At 30.1% G+C, this 18474-nt stretch overlaps 2 protein-coding genes across 2 annotated transcripts in view; one reads left to right on the top strand and one right to left on the bottom strand.

Moving 5' to 3' along the window:
* The window catches only part of LOC113373166 (Krueppel homolog 1-like), a 50153-nt gene that overhangs the window by 15729 nt on the left and 15950 nt on the right, over positions 1 to 18474 (top strand). The window lies entirely within an intron of this gene.
* LOC113373169 (WD repeat and FYVE domain-containing protein 2-like) lies at positions 1764 to 3702 on the bottom strand. Its single transcript, XM_026613487.1, has 7 exons — positions 3392 to 3702; positions 3130 to 3310; positions 2886 to 3052; positions 2560 to 2799; positions 2276 to 2472; positions 2063 to 2204; positions 1764 to 2001 (listed from the first exon to the last, which is right to left on the bottom strand). Exons 1-7 carry the CDS (start codon positions 3550 to 3552, stop codon positions 1863 to 1865), a joined length of 1227 nt encoding a protein of 408 aa, XP_026469272.1. The 5' UTR covers positions 3553 to 3702; the 3' UTR covers positions 1764 to 1862.

Below are 18474 nucleotides of genomic sequence, written 5' to 3'. Positions count from 1 at the left end.
CACTTTATATTTTGGTTATAAGCACTTGGGCAAATGGTCACACATAACACTTGTTGGATTATCACTTCAGTAAAATATTTTTGGTTTAAAATATATGTTTATACATTGCTTTTTTACACTACCCGAATTCGTTTATGGCCCCGTGGATTGTAAATTGTAACCAACAGATGAGAAAAGCGAGTCGCGGCTTTCGAGAGATCACTTCGGTGCGCTCCGTGGTGATTCGTTTTTACAGTTGACCATCGTCATACCTATACCTGCGTTTTACACCTGTGCGATTACTTGTTTTTAAAACCTGAAGCCACCTTGTGTGCCGGCGCAGCAGGCGCGTTGCGTACGTGCCATCTGAGGCGGAAATGTAATATCAGTTAGCCACTTATTACTGGTTAGGGTTTCATTAATTATTTGTTTTCATTTTACTTTAATAAAAAATAATAGCACAATCTACTGAGATATAATAACTAATAATAAAAACATCTCAGCACACCTACGTATTTTAGGAATCCTCCTATTTATTCTTATCGAAACAAAATAATAAGAGTTTCGCAGATTTACATTATTGTTATTACATAGCAATTATATTTATTTTTAACTTCCTCAAGAAGTTTTATTTTTGTCAGAAAATCTGATTTACTAATGTTATGTTGTCTTGAAGGTTTAAGTAATTTTGAATCGTTTGAGATCAAACTCGATAAGGACTTGCGTTGATTGATTAGCTTCGTCACGATCGGTCGAGCCGTTCTTTTTTTAGAATCAAAGAGCATTATTAAATTAAAAAGTGGAAAATATTTTCTCCACGTTGTAGCCGTTGTAAATCTGATTCGATTATAAAATTCAAAAACTGTTCGAAACATATTTGGGAATCATGCTGATTAGTTTTCAGTAAAGATCGGCCGGGACGGTTTTAATAAAAGCGGTTGTAATAAATCAAACAAGTTTTACACATAAATATTTTTGCTAAAAAGCAATAAATAAAAACAATTATTTTAATTAGGCAGTATATTTATTTGATTTTGTCTTCAACATTGGTTAATGATATACATATAAGTAACTTTATACATTTCAAATAAAACTTATTTTAAAAAACAATTGGTCAAGTCATTTTTATTTTACAAAATTCAAGCATAATAGCAAAATACAGTAAAAAACATATGCGATTTAAGAATAGATATTTCTTTCTAATTAAGACAAATGCGTTTAATCTTGTGTTAATCACACAGCCATGAAGATGGTACTGCTTGTAACATTAAACATAATTTTTTAAGTTTAACAAAATTTTATTTATTAATTATGCTGTTAATAATAACTTACATAAGCCAGATCATAAAATAAGTCATAAAAAAAATATACATAAGGAATAAAAATGTAGTTGATTCATAATTTTATAATAAACTTTTCAAACAATATCTTATTGAATTTAACAATTCATATATATTTTTGTAGTAAACAATATTTTATCTTTTTGATACATCTAATAAAATCTATTTTAGAGAACATAATTCTTTTATATCATTAGTTCATAGTTTTTTATGTAACAGAACTAAATATCACATTCTACCACTAAGAAATTCCCAAAATATTATAATGACTAATTTTTATTGCGCGATAATTGTATTAAATTAAAGAAGCTTAACTTCAAATTATTCCATTTTTGTTTAAATAGAAGGACATAGTATATGTATGTATACTTATTATTTAATTATAATTTATGATGTATATTTTATATTCTATATATCATATACAAAAACATAAGTAAACATAAACATAAGAAGGAGCAAATAATGTTTCATGTAAAATTACAGGTAAGTTTTTTACAGTAGGCACATGCAATAAAAGTTGTAACCTATGTAGTCTATATACATCTATTGCAGTACTGCAGATACATCCCAAATTTTGATTACTCTGTCTTGTCCAACAGTCAATAATTGTTTCCTTGGATCATCTAAATTCATAGCTGTTACACTATGTTTTACATCATGGAAAGTTGCAAGGGAAGGCCTCCTAAAAGCGAAAAGGTTATTTTTGAGTTCTAGTTCTCTTGGATTGTGGTGTCTGTACTCACTCTGTATCTTTAAGCTGGTTATTGCATGGATCACAGACACGAACAGGAAATTCAAAACCCATTACTGGTATAGTTACTCGTCCAACTGAGCATCTATCACATACTGCTTTTCCACAGTGACGACAATGATGTTGTCTTAATCCTAAATAAATAAATTTGATGTAATGCACCAAGTTACTAAAATACCTTTTATGATTATTATTGGGGATAAACCTAGTTGTCTCTGATCCATCATAGCTCGTAGATTCCAAAAGAATGGCCTTGTGCACAGTTGACAAGTATCACTCTCTATCCAATCAGGTGTTTCACGTCGTGGTATGTTCATTTGCCAGCACACAACTACTGAATCTTCACCTCCACTCAGTAAGCACAGTGATGTGCCAGAGTAACATAATGATGTTACTTTATTACTGAAATTAGGCATAATATGAGCATCTCTGTCATACCAGACATTTCATCAAGCAAGATTGACATCTGATGATTGTAAAATTTCTTACTTATGACCCTGAAGTTCATATGCAGTTCCTTGTCTACCTCCAATATCCCAAACTATAACCGTTTGATCAAATGAACCACTAAACAATAATTGTGGAGTTGGAGCCCATGACAATGCCCTAATGCTACCTGTGTGGCCTTTAAGAGTCGTAACGAGTGCAGCTCCTGAATGATCTAGCTTTAACATGATAATTTGGCCACTGTAGTCTCCAATAAATGCATGTTTAGACTGAGAATCAAATCTAATTGTGAAGTCAGAAAAATATACAAAGATGTGCAATTATTGACAAAATTATTAAAATAATAAATTTGAATTCGAAAAGGATACTGCATTGCAGTACACCAGGCTTCGAATGTATATCCTCCCAGTCTTCTTCCTGTTTCCGTACAATGATAAGAAAAAACTTTATCTCTGCCTGCAGATAAAACCCATTCACAGTTAATTGCAAATATAACTTCTGTAACACGAGCTTGATGGGCTAAATATTCCCTGACCTAAAATTGTACAATTTTGCTAACCATATTTTTTGAACAGGAATCTTGAGATTATAATTCTGTATAATATACCATACCATAGTCATTCTATTATAATCATCTTCCAATGTGAATTCTGAGACTGTACCGTTTTCTTGACCTATGAATAATTGCTTTGTTTCTGGTGTGTAAAACATAGATGTGCATCCTGAGGGCATGTACTGGCAAATACTAGGCCAGTATTGTCCGCTATCACGTTTCAACCATACTCTGACAGTTCTGTTGAAAAGAGTCATGCTTATTTGAGCAACAGATTAAATTTCTGGCAAAGTTCAAGGAAAATTAGAAAACTAGTCTTACTTATCATCACAAACGCTAATAACTCCATCTTCTCCAGGTATCAAAACCGCAGCATTAATATCGTCATTGCATCCTTCTAATTTACTTAATAACACAGGTTTTTTGGTAGTACTAAATCTGTCACTTACACTCCTTGGAGCAGGTTTTATTTCAGCAGCCATTATACGCCCAGTGATTTATCAGACCTGCACATTCAATTGGATTTTTTTCTTTATTATACAGTTGTAAGAGCTCCGGTGATTTTAAGCTATTTTACTATTCTTGATGTGAAAGAAACAACAGTTGCGCAAAATATCGAGGGTTATCTGCTGAAAAACCAAAACGTCAAAACGCATTTTGACTTTTCTTCAAATGGTATACCTGGGTGACACCTAGCATTTGTTTATTTTGCAAGTTCAAATGCTGAATGGTAGATGGAGCCATATGTCCATACAAAATCAAGGCTTTCGCTGTCACTTTTGAAGTATAACTGACATTTGTTCCGCTGAAGTGTTTAAATTCGAATTGTTAATGTTTTTTATCATTTCAATGGTTAATTTGAGTAATAATTGCTACTCAAAAATTATTATTGTGATATATATTAAATATATTTAGTCAGGTGTAAGTATCGCATATCATGCAGCAAACTTGGTAAGTAAAATATTAGGTTGTCAAATATCTCCCTTCCGCTTTTTTGCTCTTGGTTTATAATACAAAAAGGCGGAAGGGAGATATTTGACAACCTTATATTTGATTTACAATTTGTATTTAACTTTAGTTTATTTTTTTATTTTATTGGTTTATTTTTAGTTTATTATTTTATTTTAACAATGTTTTTTAAATTTGTGTGTTTTCCTGGTTTGAATTTGTTTATGTGCTGAATGACACACGTACAGTGTCTAAACGTGCATAATAAAATGTTAATTATTTATTGCTTTTTATTTCGACCATTTGAGTGCAAGTGAACATTTCAAGAACACATTTTCTTGAAACAAAACATGAACAAAAAAAGCTAAAATTTTTATATCAATAATTCTATCTAATTCTAATCAGACTACAGGGTTTAGATTTAGACTTTATATTTACTTCTCTATTTGTTTAATTTTTTACAGAATTATAAATAAAAATTAATATCTACCGCTGGTCGTCATCGGTTATTATAATTGCAATATTACTAGATTTCTTTATCTGCAAAAATACATCATCTTCTGTTCAACCTCTTTAATCTTATTTCTGAATCATCCCTTGAAAATCGCAGAGTGATTCATAGATGTCTTCTCCCGAAAATCATATCACTTTCCCTACTTTCGTCGGCCGGCAAATCTATCACGCTCTGGCAAGGCCGCACTTTCTCTCCTTTACTCTACGCGCCCGGGATTAGGCCGAACTTGTAACAAACCTAGCATCGCGTTTTTCGAAAGCGAAAGGGAACGACTGCAATATAATAAAAATGCATCATATTTACAAAATATGTGAATTTGGTACTAATTGTTCAATTTACTAATGAACTTTACTATTTCCTAATCAATTGCTCTTGATCTCAAAAAAATATTATCTCACTGACTTTGTCTACACTTGTTGTACAAATGTTATTTTATTTCATTTTGTTTCTGCTTTATATGTAATAAATGTTATTCAGAAACATATTTTAAATTCATCTAGGTCATAGGTCCATCGTGGAATATTGATTGACCTGATATTGATTTTTATCTTATGCTAACTGTACTAAAATTTATTAATAAAAATATGGAAGTAAAAATACATGTTACTTGTATACAATTGCTACATTCGCTGACGATATTGCCATACTAAGCAGTAATCACAGTGCTGAGCAAGCTTCCCGACAAACGCAAGAACTTATCAATGAACTAGAAATGTGGCTTGCTAAATGGAAGATTTGCATAAATGAAACCAAATCAGTTCATATCACATTTACCCTGAGAGAGGGTACGTGTCCTCCAATTTATTTAAATAACGTCCAGATTCCGAAACAGAACATAGTGAAATATCTTGGTCTCCATTTAGATAGCAGACTTACTTGGAAAAGCCATATAAAAACAAAAAAGCAGCAAATAATGATCAAAATAAAAGAATTTGATTGGCTACTGCGTAAAAAGTCGAAGCTCTCTGTCGAAAATAAGTTGCTGCTATATAAATCGATTATTAAACCAATCTGGACCTACGGAATTGAGCTCTGGGGATGTGCTTACAAATCCAATATAGCTATAATGCAGAGAACTCAGTCAAAAATTTTACGTTCAATTCTTAATTCTCCGTGGTACGTGACAAATGAGACCATTCACAGCGACCTCAATATGAAAACGGTGCAATTAACGTTTAAAGAAGTTAAGGAAAAATATAAGCGCAAACTGGACTCACATTTGAATCCTTCTATAGCTGACGTTACTCAACCTTTTGGCATTAGGAGGTTGAAACGACAATGGCCCTTAGACTTAGTCTTAGATTAGGTCTAATATATCATACTAATTGTAAAACTGAGAAGTTCTCATTGGAGTTCTTCTTAGGCATCACTCATAAATATTGTCATTTTAGCTCATAGGAATCTTTATGTATTTCTGATTGCTAAATAAAACTGAGTTAAAAAAAAAAAAAAAAAAAAAAAAAAAAAAACTTGTATACATTTATTAATTGAATTGAAAATAATAATACAAAAATAAAATAAGCGATATGTTTAATTATCAATATTTGGCAACATTTTGTAAGGCTTAATTTTACATCTACATCTTTCTTTTTTAGGAAATCACTATTTACAACTACTAAATTGTTTTTATCTTTAGTGTTCAGAAATACTATGAGGGTCTCATAAAGTACAAAGAATAATGCCAAGCCTTTCAATTTATTTTTTATTATTTATTTTTATATATTTTAATAAATTATATAAATAAATTATTTATATAATTTATTAAATATATATTTATATAATTATAAATTATATAAACAAAATTATAAATATTGAATATGACTTTTTATTATTGATAAAATAATATGTAAATAGATATTAACGTTGTATATTGTGATCCACAAGCGTGCACCACCATTTTGTGGTCTACCCCTTTTTTTTTGCTGACGTAGACCTTCCGACTGTTGTCGTGGATACCTGAGAGTTCATGTGGACCACTTTCTGATCTATATTCTTGGTCATACGTTTCTACCAGTTACTTATTTTTCAAACTAAAATTTTAGTCAAATTTCTTTCAAGAAGAATCGTTGATCGTAGTTTGTTTGATTAAATTCAGTATCTGATTGATAACATATCCGCATCTTTGATACCCGTAGCTTTCAGCGTTTTCCAGGCTAAACCTCCTATCCCGTGTCCGTCCCGGCGTAGCTCAGCTCTCCGAAGCGGTGCTACGATATACACGTGTCGATTTACTATGAGCGGCCGTTGAACTCCGCGCGGATCGCACAAATTCTCTTGAATTGTAATGGTGCTGGAAATTTTATCGACCAATAAGAAAGATGGTCTATTGCGCATCAGGATGTAACATTTAATGGGTTACTGATGTTTTTTTAGTACTGGATGCGTTTCTTGATAAGACTTACTTGAGTTCAAAAATCTTAGTTTACTTAAAATTGATCATATATTATTATAGTTGATAATTAAGATGAAATATTTCAGTACATTTCGATGCTCATTCTATGAATAGCACAACCAGATGCATAGGGCCATGTTACACGATTGCACTTTTTGAACTGTTTGCTATAAATGATCCAGGAATTTTAATGCGTTCAATGTATCTTTTTAGATACTCATAGTCATAAATACATCGGTATGAAACTATTCTGGATAGAATCTTCTAAATGCAATTACATAATACATATGTGGTTGATCGTTTGCTGCAAAACATTATGTTTCAAACACACATTAATTGAAAATGTTTATCTACCCAGAAATATATTGTATAAATAAATCCTAATTATCGATTACTATAAAGGGGCATATAATATTCCACTTGGATTAATGACAGAATCATATTAATAGCGTTTCATATTGGCTAAAATAAGTGATAACGTCAAAATTTTATGCATTGTTTAAATTATTTTTAGAAAGATTTTTGCTATTATTTATTTTATTGACGAATAATATTCAAACCTATATTTCAATTCAAACGGCAGTACTGTGAATGGCCATATTTCATTTGAGTGACCATATTTTTGCGCCTATAAAAATTCTATTTGACAATGTGATGATTGAATTTATTATGAAAGAACAAGCAATCACGATTTTATTGCTTCCTGCGACGACGCTATAAAAGCGTTCTTTCTTTTTGAGCAGTTTTCGGCTGCCGTGTCCATCATTGCACCAGCACGGTGATGAACTCGGAGCCCTGAAATAAAATAACATAAGAAAACACACGAAAAGGAATGAAAAAAGCGACAAGAACATCGAAATCATAAAAGGGCGATGACCGGTTCGATGCGATGCACGTGTCCGAGGTTAGGACTCAGTTTGGTTACGAATTATCACTCTAGACTTCGTCATCGGTTTTATCTTCAACAATCGAATTCGGATAATGAAATTAATATGATCTGTATGACATAAGATCAATTTGTAGTTATATGAATACATTTTAACAACAGTATTTAAGATTTGATTATAAACTAGTGGTGCATCGCATTGTACCCTAAAGCATGTTGCTGAAACCTCCCGTAATATAATTTAAAATTTTTGAAAAATTAAAAAAAATCGAATATTGTGAATATTTAATTTTTAAGTACAAGTAAATAACATTTGACTAAACCAGACGAAAACTCGTGATGAATGACTTTTTTACTTTTTGGTCTCAAAATAAACAAAACGCCCGTGAGCCTCACTCATTTGTCCAGCGGCCACTAGCGATCGCGGGATGTTTATTTCTTCCAAACCTCTATCTTTCCGCCATATAATGCCTAAACGGACGGTGAGTAGTTTTTGAGATATTTCGATTACTCAACTTGCCCCTATGCTCAACTAGCCCCGCTCTACCCTATGCCAAAATGTTTCGAATCCCCTAAAATATAAAGATATGCAAAAAAATCATTTTCGATTACTTTGTGATTATTATAACGCAGGGAATTTACAGAAAGTTGATAAAATTTAATAAAATGTTTAAGATAAATGTATATTTAATTTGATTGCTATTGCTGAATGATCACAATACAATTATTCTTTTCCTAAATTAGGAAAGTTATTATGCGAAAACTTAAACCTTTGACATAGCAGATAATATTAACCGTTTTTGGGATTAAATACTACTTTTGCGGTTTCTTAATGATTAATTTATATAATTTGCAATATTACAATTATTCAATTATAAAATATAAACAGTTTCTGTAAGCTGTAAGCATAAAGTTTAATATCATCTGATCTAGAGATATTTCTATTTTAACAATTTCATTCCCTAAATCGCTTGCCAGACATTCTGCTATTATCGTGCAGTGCGCTCCGCGTTTGTTTTCCCGAACCGTTATCTCGCTTGGGGGTTGCCATATTAGGCCGTAATGCGTGCGTGGGCGAGTGGGTGCGCGAGTGCGACGACAATCGACAGCCGAAAGCCGAAAGTTTTGGCCCGAGAACTAACTAAATATGTGGAAAAAGGATGATGTTGCACGGGAACAAGGACACAGATATCAGGTGGGGCAATGAATCTTTATGCTTCGCGTGGTGTATTGATCAAGTGGGAAATCTGCCTTGTTTAAAGTATCAACCACTTAGATGCTTCAAGAGTAAACTGCTTTGTATGGCAAACTGACTAATCTCAGGATCATAATAGCGTTCCAAATTAGGCCACTAAAAATACAATATTTAAAGTTTTCTAAACTACATTTTATTCATAAAAATGCCAAATCATTTTAATAAGACTTGAATACATTTTTATATACTTTATCGAAAATCAAATTATTTTTATCCATAAATAGTATTTCGCATGGTTTCATGGCAAACTAACTTTATATATTCAAAATCTCATGAAAATTTCCACTATTAAGTTGTTGTTGCATTTTTTATCTATATTTTTATATTTATCAAGTTGTGCGAATTTGCATATGAATCAGAGACCTTTAAATATAGGAATGCTATAATTTTATTTATACAACTCATTAAATTGTTATTCACTTATTTTTTGACTTGGGATTTCCGTCTAATTTTAGAACATTGTGATATTTTATACTTTGATATTTCTGAATTTAATTATTATTTGAAATGTAGAATCAGGAATTTGAAGTAGTTTGAGATAATTAATTACAAATTTCAAAATTTATATTAAATACAATATTTTATATTAATTTTTTTGCATTATTTCTTCTAACTCATTTTCAGTTTGTTTCCTTATTTAACAGTAAATATATAATTTATACACATTTGCATCCGCAATAAATTATTGTTGTTTATGCATTATTGAAGTTTAGTAATTTGTTACATTGTTTATCGACTGGATTTTTCATTTTATATTTTGTTTTATTGTTGAAGAAACTTGGCTCAATATTGAATTATCAATGTACGTTAGAAAAATATTATCGATGTTTGTTGAGATTTAAACATTTGCTAATTGTAGAATGATGTTAACACTGACCCATTGCTGTGCATTAAGCGTACTTTGACAACACATTTGATAAATTATTTTTTTATTTGTATAAATAAATATATTATAAATTATAAACAATTAGAATATAAATTTTGATAGATTGAAAATATTATATTTATTCATATAGTACATTAACTTTATACATGTTTATTTCCGCATCGTATCGAATAAATTGCATATTGTCACAGAAATCCGGTTACATTTATAATTATCTGTACGTGATAAATAGTTTGTAAAAATTATAAACATTGCATATTTTCTTTGGCAAACATATTTTAATATCACCTATGTATCAATATGTATATAACCTGCAGTATTAAATTACAAATGCCGCACGTGGACTCTGTAAGTTTATTCGTTAAATTTGTTTTTTGTTGTTTTGCGCATTAGTCTATTTCATTAACATTTTGTTTGCTGCACAGAAAACATAATAATAATAATTATAAGTTATTTATTGTGAAATTGATACAATGGAAAATAATGTATCTTAAATGTAATATATTTTGCTGTTGGTTGTAAATTGTTTCATAAAAAATCATGAAACAATTATTACTTTAAATCGTTTGTGAAAATAAAGATTAATTTACGTGAATATATAGGTAAATAAACAAACTTAAGTAAATAATATATTACTAGTACATGATTTGATATATGAATAGATTTCAATGACTGATAATTGAATAATTAATATTGATATTAATAGTAAATTGATATCAATATATTTTATTTTATCAACATTATTGGCTTGCAATTTGAAGTGTATAAATGTATTGGAGAAAAGTTTTTTCATATATAATTATATATATACATACGTATCTATATATACATATGAATATATATATATATATATATATATATATATAATTATATAACCTAAACCTAATATTATAGAATGATAACCACTCCCTACAATGCGTACTGCGCTTACGGCCTACGCAAAGCTTTTCGCGTAAATCTGTCGCTCCTAGAAGCATTGCTATATATTTCGTTTTTAACTTGGAAGTTTCGAATATTAACACTAAAATGGCAAATTAATTAGAAAAATTATTTGAATAATTTAATAAAGAGTATCTCTCCGTCCTTTAAAACAGCTTTTTGTTAGTAAAAGTTGAAGCTTGTTTAGTTAGTTTGCAGAGAGTTTATAATTTGTTTCTACGGTAGCTTAAGTTAAGAGTATATGAACAATATTGAACAAGAAAAAGCATTATTTATTACTTATATATATTTTTATTTGCTTAATTTCTATTGAATTCCATATCAATGAAAACACAGATTTAATTTTTATTAGACTTTTACTATTAGACGTATAGTTTTTGGGGGCTCCTGAAAACAATAACATGGCAGCAATCAATAACTAATTAAATTGTTCCATAAACTATATCTAACTAAACTTCATACTATATCTATACAATTTTAAAAATATTTTATATTTTTTAGTTTTCTTTGAATGAATAAATAAATATGATATCAACGAATATGAAGTAAATGTAGTATACAACTAATTCTAATACTTATAATCAAATTAGTATTTGAAACTTCATAAAATATGAATGTCAAAATCTTTTACACCACTGTTGTCATTTTCCTGCGTGGCTCGTAGCCCTATGCGCGTAGGCGCCGACGTAGAACCAGGTCAAGGGAGGCTCCGTTGTAAATGGGTCGATACAGCAGAAAGTGAATAGTAAATGTGGGTTACGGAGGGAATGTTTGTACTTCAGAATTGAATTACGCTGCAAGTAGACATTTTGATGAAGAAGGCCGGGTCGATACTTTAAACTTCTCAATAAAACGACATTCGTTAAATAAATATTTTGAGATCTGAAGTAATGCATTAAGATATTACTGAGGCGACGTAGAACTTTGAACTCTTATGATTTTTATATTTTTTATTAACACGAGTTATAAATAAGCTTTTGAAGAGTGCAGATCAAATGTATTTTTTTATTATATTATTTATTTGATCATCTATCCACATGAGATATAAAATAAATTGTACGTGTTATAGAGTAGAATTAAAACTAAGAACTTCTTCCAATGATGTAGTTCTTCACAGAGATGAGATATAGATTGTCAAAACAAGAGAGAAAAAGGAATTTGAACGAAAAGAAGTTTGAACTTATTATTAGATCTAAAACAAGTTATTAGAACAATATATCAAATAAATCTAATGTAAATTCATATTACTATTGTTACACAGAATAAATTTATCGCCATCTTCAAAGATGTAATTTGAAACAATGAGTTTGTTGTCAATAATGAAGATACGATACATGGCCAGAGTACATGGACTATTCATTCAAAAAATGCAAACTGTCGATGAAAAATTAATAATTGATTTATATGTTCAAATTTTGCCTTTATATCAACTTATGTCTCTATTTCATAAGCCAGCACACATACATACATATTATTTTAATTTATTATTACTAAGTTTCATCAATAATTATTATTTATTAAACTTTTATTATAATTCATCACTCTGTGCACATCAAGTCGAAATGCAATTCGGCAAGTTTTTCATGCATTGAGTCATTCATTACATAAAAGCTGAAAACAAATTAAATCGTGTTAATAATGCACTCGAAATGTGATTTTAAATATTTTATTACATTCTACAGTCGTCTCCACGTGCAGCACGGAACGTGGAGCGCGTGGAGTTTGAAACGAAAACATTAACCTTGTCAATGGCAATAATCGGGCATCGCGCAATAAAGAACTTGGTACGTGAATCGCACCTGCATCGATTCAAATTGCTACAAAGTAATAACTTAATAATATAATTGCATGTACTATTTATCATTGATGATTATATAATGAAGTTATTTGGTGTTATAATCGTATGACGTATTCTTCCAACTAATTGGTTAATATATTTAATGCTGATTTGTAAGACTTACGCCTGTCGTTATAATAAAGTTTACTTGATAATAAATCAATATGTAGTAAAAATTGTATAATAAACAATTGATAAAACTTTATTATATCAAAATTGATATATGATCTAATATATCATCGTTCTTAGGCCGTTGTCCCGAGAGCATCACCACCATATCGTTCCGCCTCGCGTATTATCACATCTAACCCAATTCGGTAACAGCCAGCCGAGGTCCCGGAACGCCGAAACCGCACCGGGAAGCACGTGCATGCTCTAACATCTATTCACTTGCGAGCATTCAGAGGTTATTCACACCGGCTCCTCCTATCATACAATATAGTAGAAGAAAGAATTAGAATTCACTTTCTCTGTTGCAAGCTGCGTAAGTGCCTTCTGTTCCACTCGCTCCAAGGCACCGACTTGAAAGTTGCAAGTGGTGGTGAATTGCAATCGAATTTGGATTTTGGTTAGAAATTATGTTTGGAGTTTGAATAATTACAAATATTTAAGTTGCACAGAAAATTTGAGTTGATAATTTTATTTCATCTCGTTTAAAGCCATTCGGAATCGTTTGAAACCAAAATAAGAAAAAATAGATTAAAGTTTTCTCCAAAAGGGCTGCACCGATTTAAGTCATTTAATGGTGCTCGATGAGACACACTTAGTTTTTTAAGACGATCGGCCAAGCTGTGTCTTTACAATTAGCCGATCAGTGCTAAAATTTTTATCCACGTTTTCGCCAAATCCCTGAACTGACTTCAAAATTTCAAAAGCCGTTCAAAGAATAGTAGAAAATCGTGTTGATTAGTTTTTGGTAAAAATTGGCCAAGAGGTTTTAATTAATTACTTACGCATATCGGGAAGTTTGTGCAACTTGCTTTAAGGCAAAATGCACAAACATCTAGTTATTCTTTCATTTTGATTTATCGTAATCAATATTGGTTACTTGTTCTTATACCATCAGATCGGCTGGATAAATATTATATTGTTGATCTCGTGGATTCATGAATGTTTGTTTGTTCTATTACTTGTTTTGTTCATAATCTACTCTCTTACAGATTACAACGAAGCAAGCTCCATCTTGAAATTATCAGAGCATGTGCTCCAATAAATACTTCTTAAGAGAATTCTTCCAAATTCCTTCAAATATCGACAGATACCAAATATAATTAATTGTAGAAATAGTTTTTTTTCGTTCACATCCGCGTATTTATAGAAATTCGGTGAATGTTGATGTTATTAGCACACTTCGCATCAGATTCATGAGTAATAAATTGATTTCTTGAAAGTATAATTCGACTACAAATTGCCTAAATTTTTTTAATTGCTCGTAATATGTTTTTCTTATTAGTTTATTTGCAATGCGCTAAAATAATATATTTTTGCTATAAATGGTGTAAACAATTTTTTTTTTCATTTGTTTATGACAGTGTAAATTACAACTTATCTACTTATCACAACTATTTTAAGTGAAATTTTATTTAAAATAGATGAAGCGATAATAATTTTATTTTAATTTTAAATGTTTTTTTTAAAAAATACTTAATAACCATAATTTAAGTTTGATTTTTTTCAATCTGCACATATTGTAATAATATTAATTATGATAGAAGGTAGTTATGATAATCTTAATAGTTTTAGTGACATAAATAATTTCCAAAACACTTGTTATTTACAGTAAAAAATAGTACAAACACTTTGAATAACAGACTATTCATAAATATGTAAACCTAAATGGAAAATTTATTTGATGTTATATTTTTCTATTTTTTAGGCGCATCAAAAAACAACATAGTAACGTAGAATTCTGGAAAATGTTATTTCGATATACGACATTTTGAATTCATAAATGAAATTAAATGAAAAACTAATGTTATCGACAAGTATTGCATTATATGAAATGAAAATGAAAATAAAAAAGCATCATTCAATATAAAAAAAATCTTGTGGTAGGGCAGTAAGTAAATTATAATTTAAATAAAATTCATCTTGCATCACAAACATATATTGATAAACATGAATGATAATAATACGGAACTCCTAATGAGATAAGAATAAATTATTTAAACGTGGAATTTTAATAATAATTCATAGCTGACGTCAAATACATAATTTTATTTGGCTATAAAATATTCTATCGCGAAGAACGATAATTCTGTTCCACGTGTCGCTACACAATCTGTAATATTTTGCGTCAACAGATAGCAAAAATAAACAGTTGAATTGGTAATTGATGGTAAATACTTATCTATAAACACAAAAAATAAAATTGATGATTTTTCACCAGTTTAGTGAAACTTGTGAAATTTAAATCAATGTCAATTCATTTCGGACAAGCGTAATCTATTATTCTTATTATTTTCGATATGAAATCAATTTATCATGTGAAATAATGTAAGTTGATATGTATTTTTGTATATTTAATCGTAATATGATACTGCAACAATTTAATAACAAGTGGAAAAAGTGTTCGTCGAAAGCAACGAAAGCTATGCGGTTCATCCAGAATGAAAATCGGTCGTTGAACGATGCGTCATTGGCCTATACACGTGTTGGGTCTGATTTTCTGGGACAAATGCAGAGTAGGTGAAGTCGAATTAGAAATTATTACATCATACGCGTGCAGTGAAATGAAATAGAATATATTACGCTATATCAACTGTACAAAATAGTCTAATTAAAACCCTTGATTTAATAAATATAATAGAATAAGACAATTCTTGGTTTGAAAGGCTGTACTGTACTGTCTTGCTTTTGGCTTCATACGTGATTTAATGCTAATTTGGTAAGCGATGAACTTTGTAGAGATTTTTACAAAAATTTGGTTATAAACGTTTTTATCCACTCAAAAATATATTATACATATATAAATTTTAATATTAATATTTTTTATATAATGTGTATATCTCGATAACACATCCACATTTTTTCTTGCATTTTATAAATTATTAAAGAAATGTCTTTGAACATATGCTATTTATTATGAAGTTTAACTTTTTTAACATTTTTACATGAGGTTATCTATTTATACGTTTGAATCAACATAATTTATAATCGTCTTCAAAACAAACAAAAAACATTTAAGTATTCAGTTATTCCAATACTATTTATTTTTTAAAGATCCAAATAGTTATAATATTGTTATAAATATTATAATTATTCAATTGTGCACTTTAAGTTGACAATCCCTGGTCCTTCATGATATTTTGTTTCTCTTAAGAGGATATCTGTGGAAAGTTCTTTCTCATTATTTTGTCGTCTATATTTACACAACTTTAAATGCGTTCAATCTGTGCGATACTGTGCTCATCGGAGTAGTCATGAAAAAAAAGAGAAAAATTATGATCTAGTCCTAAAAATTGGAAATTATGATTATTGTTATGCAATAAACGTATATTGTAATTTCATAATAAATTGCTATAAACATTTTTATATATTTATGCTTGTCCACTATATTATATACCATGCACAATGATAACCCACTTCTTCATTAAATTAATTCATAAAACCAATATTTTTTGTATGTCCTGTTTGTGCACTTGCGAATTTATTGACTTAAACTTTAATATAATTTTATTTAAAACTTTAAAATTGCTGTGGCTCAGTGTTTATAACGCATAGAATTAATTTCTTTAATTCTTTGGTACAATTTTTTTATTTATTATTTAACAATCAGAAGACAATGTTTCTATTAGCCTATGTGATAAGTTATATTTGGCGTTTAGAGGTCTCCTTCATTGAAGAGATCCTCTGCTAGAGTTAATCTATAGCTGTCTGTATATAATTTAATATTGCAGGTCCTTTGGCCATTTCTTCTTGAGTCTTCTTGTTTGAACCATTTTGTTGATGATTTGTATTTCAGCGTTCGAATGATCATCGATTTTGTTGTGGTAAGAACAGCTCCGGGTCTTTATAATTTCATTTACAGTTTTAATTTCCAGGTCCCTGTGGATGGTCTCATTAGTTACGTACCAAGGCGTATCTACCATTGCTCTTTTGCTCTGGGTACGCTGTATAATTTTTATGTTTGATGCACTTGCACATCCCCATAATTCTATTCCGTAGCTCCATATTGGTACTAGTACGGTTTTGTATATTAAAGTCTTGTTTGCGTATGATATTTTCGATTTTCTGCCAATTAGCTAGTACAGTTGTTTGAATTTTTTCATTGGTTGTTTGCTCTTTTGTTTGATATGGAGACTTTGGTACACTTAAATAAATATTTTCTACAAAAATCAGAATTTAGGAATTAATTAGTATTTTTTAAATTTAGCAACTTATAATTAGATGCTTAATCGACATCATAAGATTTACGTAAATTACTCGTCGATGATTATTATTTTTGCTACTATAACTTTCTCTCCTTTAGCTTTCCGTCTACCACCGTATCCTTTCTCGGCGATCGCCATTCTTCGCTTCCCGAACATCGCTCGCTCCCAAGGTTTTAGGGAAAATATAGGTCAGCGGGAAATGACTCTTTGCGTAGCTGCGTCGCGATATGCGTGAGCGCGCGCGTACGCAGTGCGGTTCATTCGTTCGATACTCGAACTAATACGGCGGAGGTATTTTAATGACAAAAAGGGGTTGCTGGTTGTTTAAAATGAATGACAAAATATTAAAGGAATCAACTTTTGAATGACAATTTGTTTCCGACTAATTTATGAATGGGAAATAATTAATTTTATTATTATTGATTGATGATATGCTCGAAGACAAGTTTTTAAAATGAGATATTCACATTCAAATTAACTGGCGTAACCCATAGTTTTTATACTTAGGGTAGGGCGGGGCTCGTTGAGCAAATTTTCAATTAAACGGATGTAGCTCCTCTATGAAAAGTTTCAATAAATTGCTATACGACCTAATGGATTTGTTGTTTATCGCTTAACAAAAGTGTAAATACTATTATTTTGTAATATGTAAAATTTAAAAGCTACAGCTGTTTAAGTGCAAAAAGTCAAGTATGCTCAATGTACCCCATAGGTGGGGCAAGTTGAGCACTAAAATATTATAATGAAATTATAGGTTTAATGTCGATTAGTGATAAAATAAAATAAGTTTTTAATAACCAGTTCTATATTAATAGTCTTTATTGACAGAGAAAACAAAACTTATAGTAATTTTCTTTGAATAATTAACCAAAAGTAGAATTAAAAAAACAATGTCGTATCTTAGGAATTATTTTACCATTATATTCAGTATTTTTGTTTAAAATCATTATGTCTTTATATTATTACTCATAGACTTAGCTTAAACCTTAAAAATAATAATTAATTTCTGGAAGTTAATGGTAATTGTCTTAGTGACAGAACAAGTTTAGCAACTATGCTCAACTAACCCCAACTCGGAATTTCAAAATAAAAGTGAGTTTATAAAAAAACTGAGATTTATACCCAGAATCTCTGTGCATATTAAAAGTACTATAGTTATATGGAAGAATAACATTTACCTGATTTAAAATAAATAACATTTGACTAAACCAGACTAAAACTCGTGATGAATTACTTTTTTACTTTTTGGTCTCAAAATAATCAAAACGCCCGTGAGCCTCACTCATTTGTCCAGCAGCCACTAGCGATCGCGGGATGTTTATTTCTCCCAAACCTCTATATTTCCGCCATATGATGCCTAAACGGACGGTGAAT

This window comes from Ctenocephalides felis, unplaced genomic scaffold (assembly GCF_003426905.1).
Source record: "Ctenocephalides felis isolate EL2017-DRISC unplaced genomic scaffold, ASM342690v1 CF-g0.4_SCAFFOLD_01604, whole genome shotgun sequence".
In the NCBI taxonomy this organism is placed as follows: Eukaryota; Metazoa; Arthropoda; class Insecta; order Siphonaptera; family Pulicidae; genus Ctenocephalides; species Ctenocephalides felis.
The sequence above is the reverse complement of the archived record's forward strand: the minus strand, read 5'-3'. Positions and strand labels throughout refer to the sequence as shown.

Excerpts from the sequence above, each read along its gene's own strand:
- LOC113373169 (XM_026613487.1), bottom strand. The coding sequence starts at position 3,552 with ATGGCTGCTGAAATAAAACCTGCTCCAAGGAGTGTAAGTGACAGATTT. Across the intron at positions 2,473-2,559 it reads TATGAACTTCAGGGTCATAA|TAATAAAGTAACATCATTAT; the intron begins GTAAGAAATTTT and ends GCCTAATTTCAG. Across the intron at positions 2,205-2,275 it reads GATGGATCAGAGACAACTAG|GATTAAGACAACATCATTGT; the intron begins GTTTATCCCCAA and ends TTATTTATTTAG.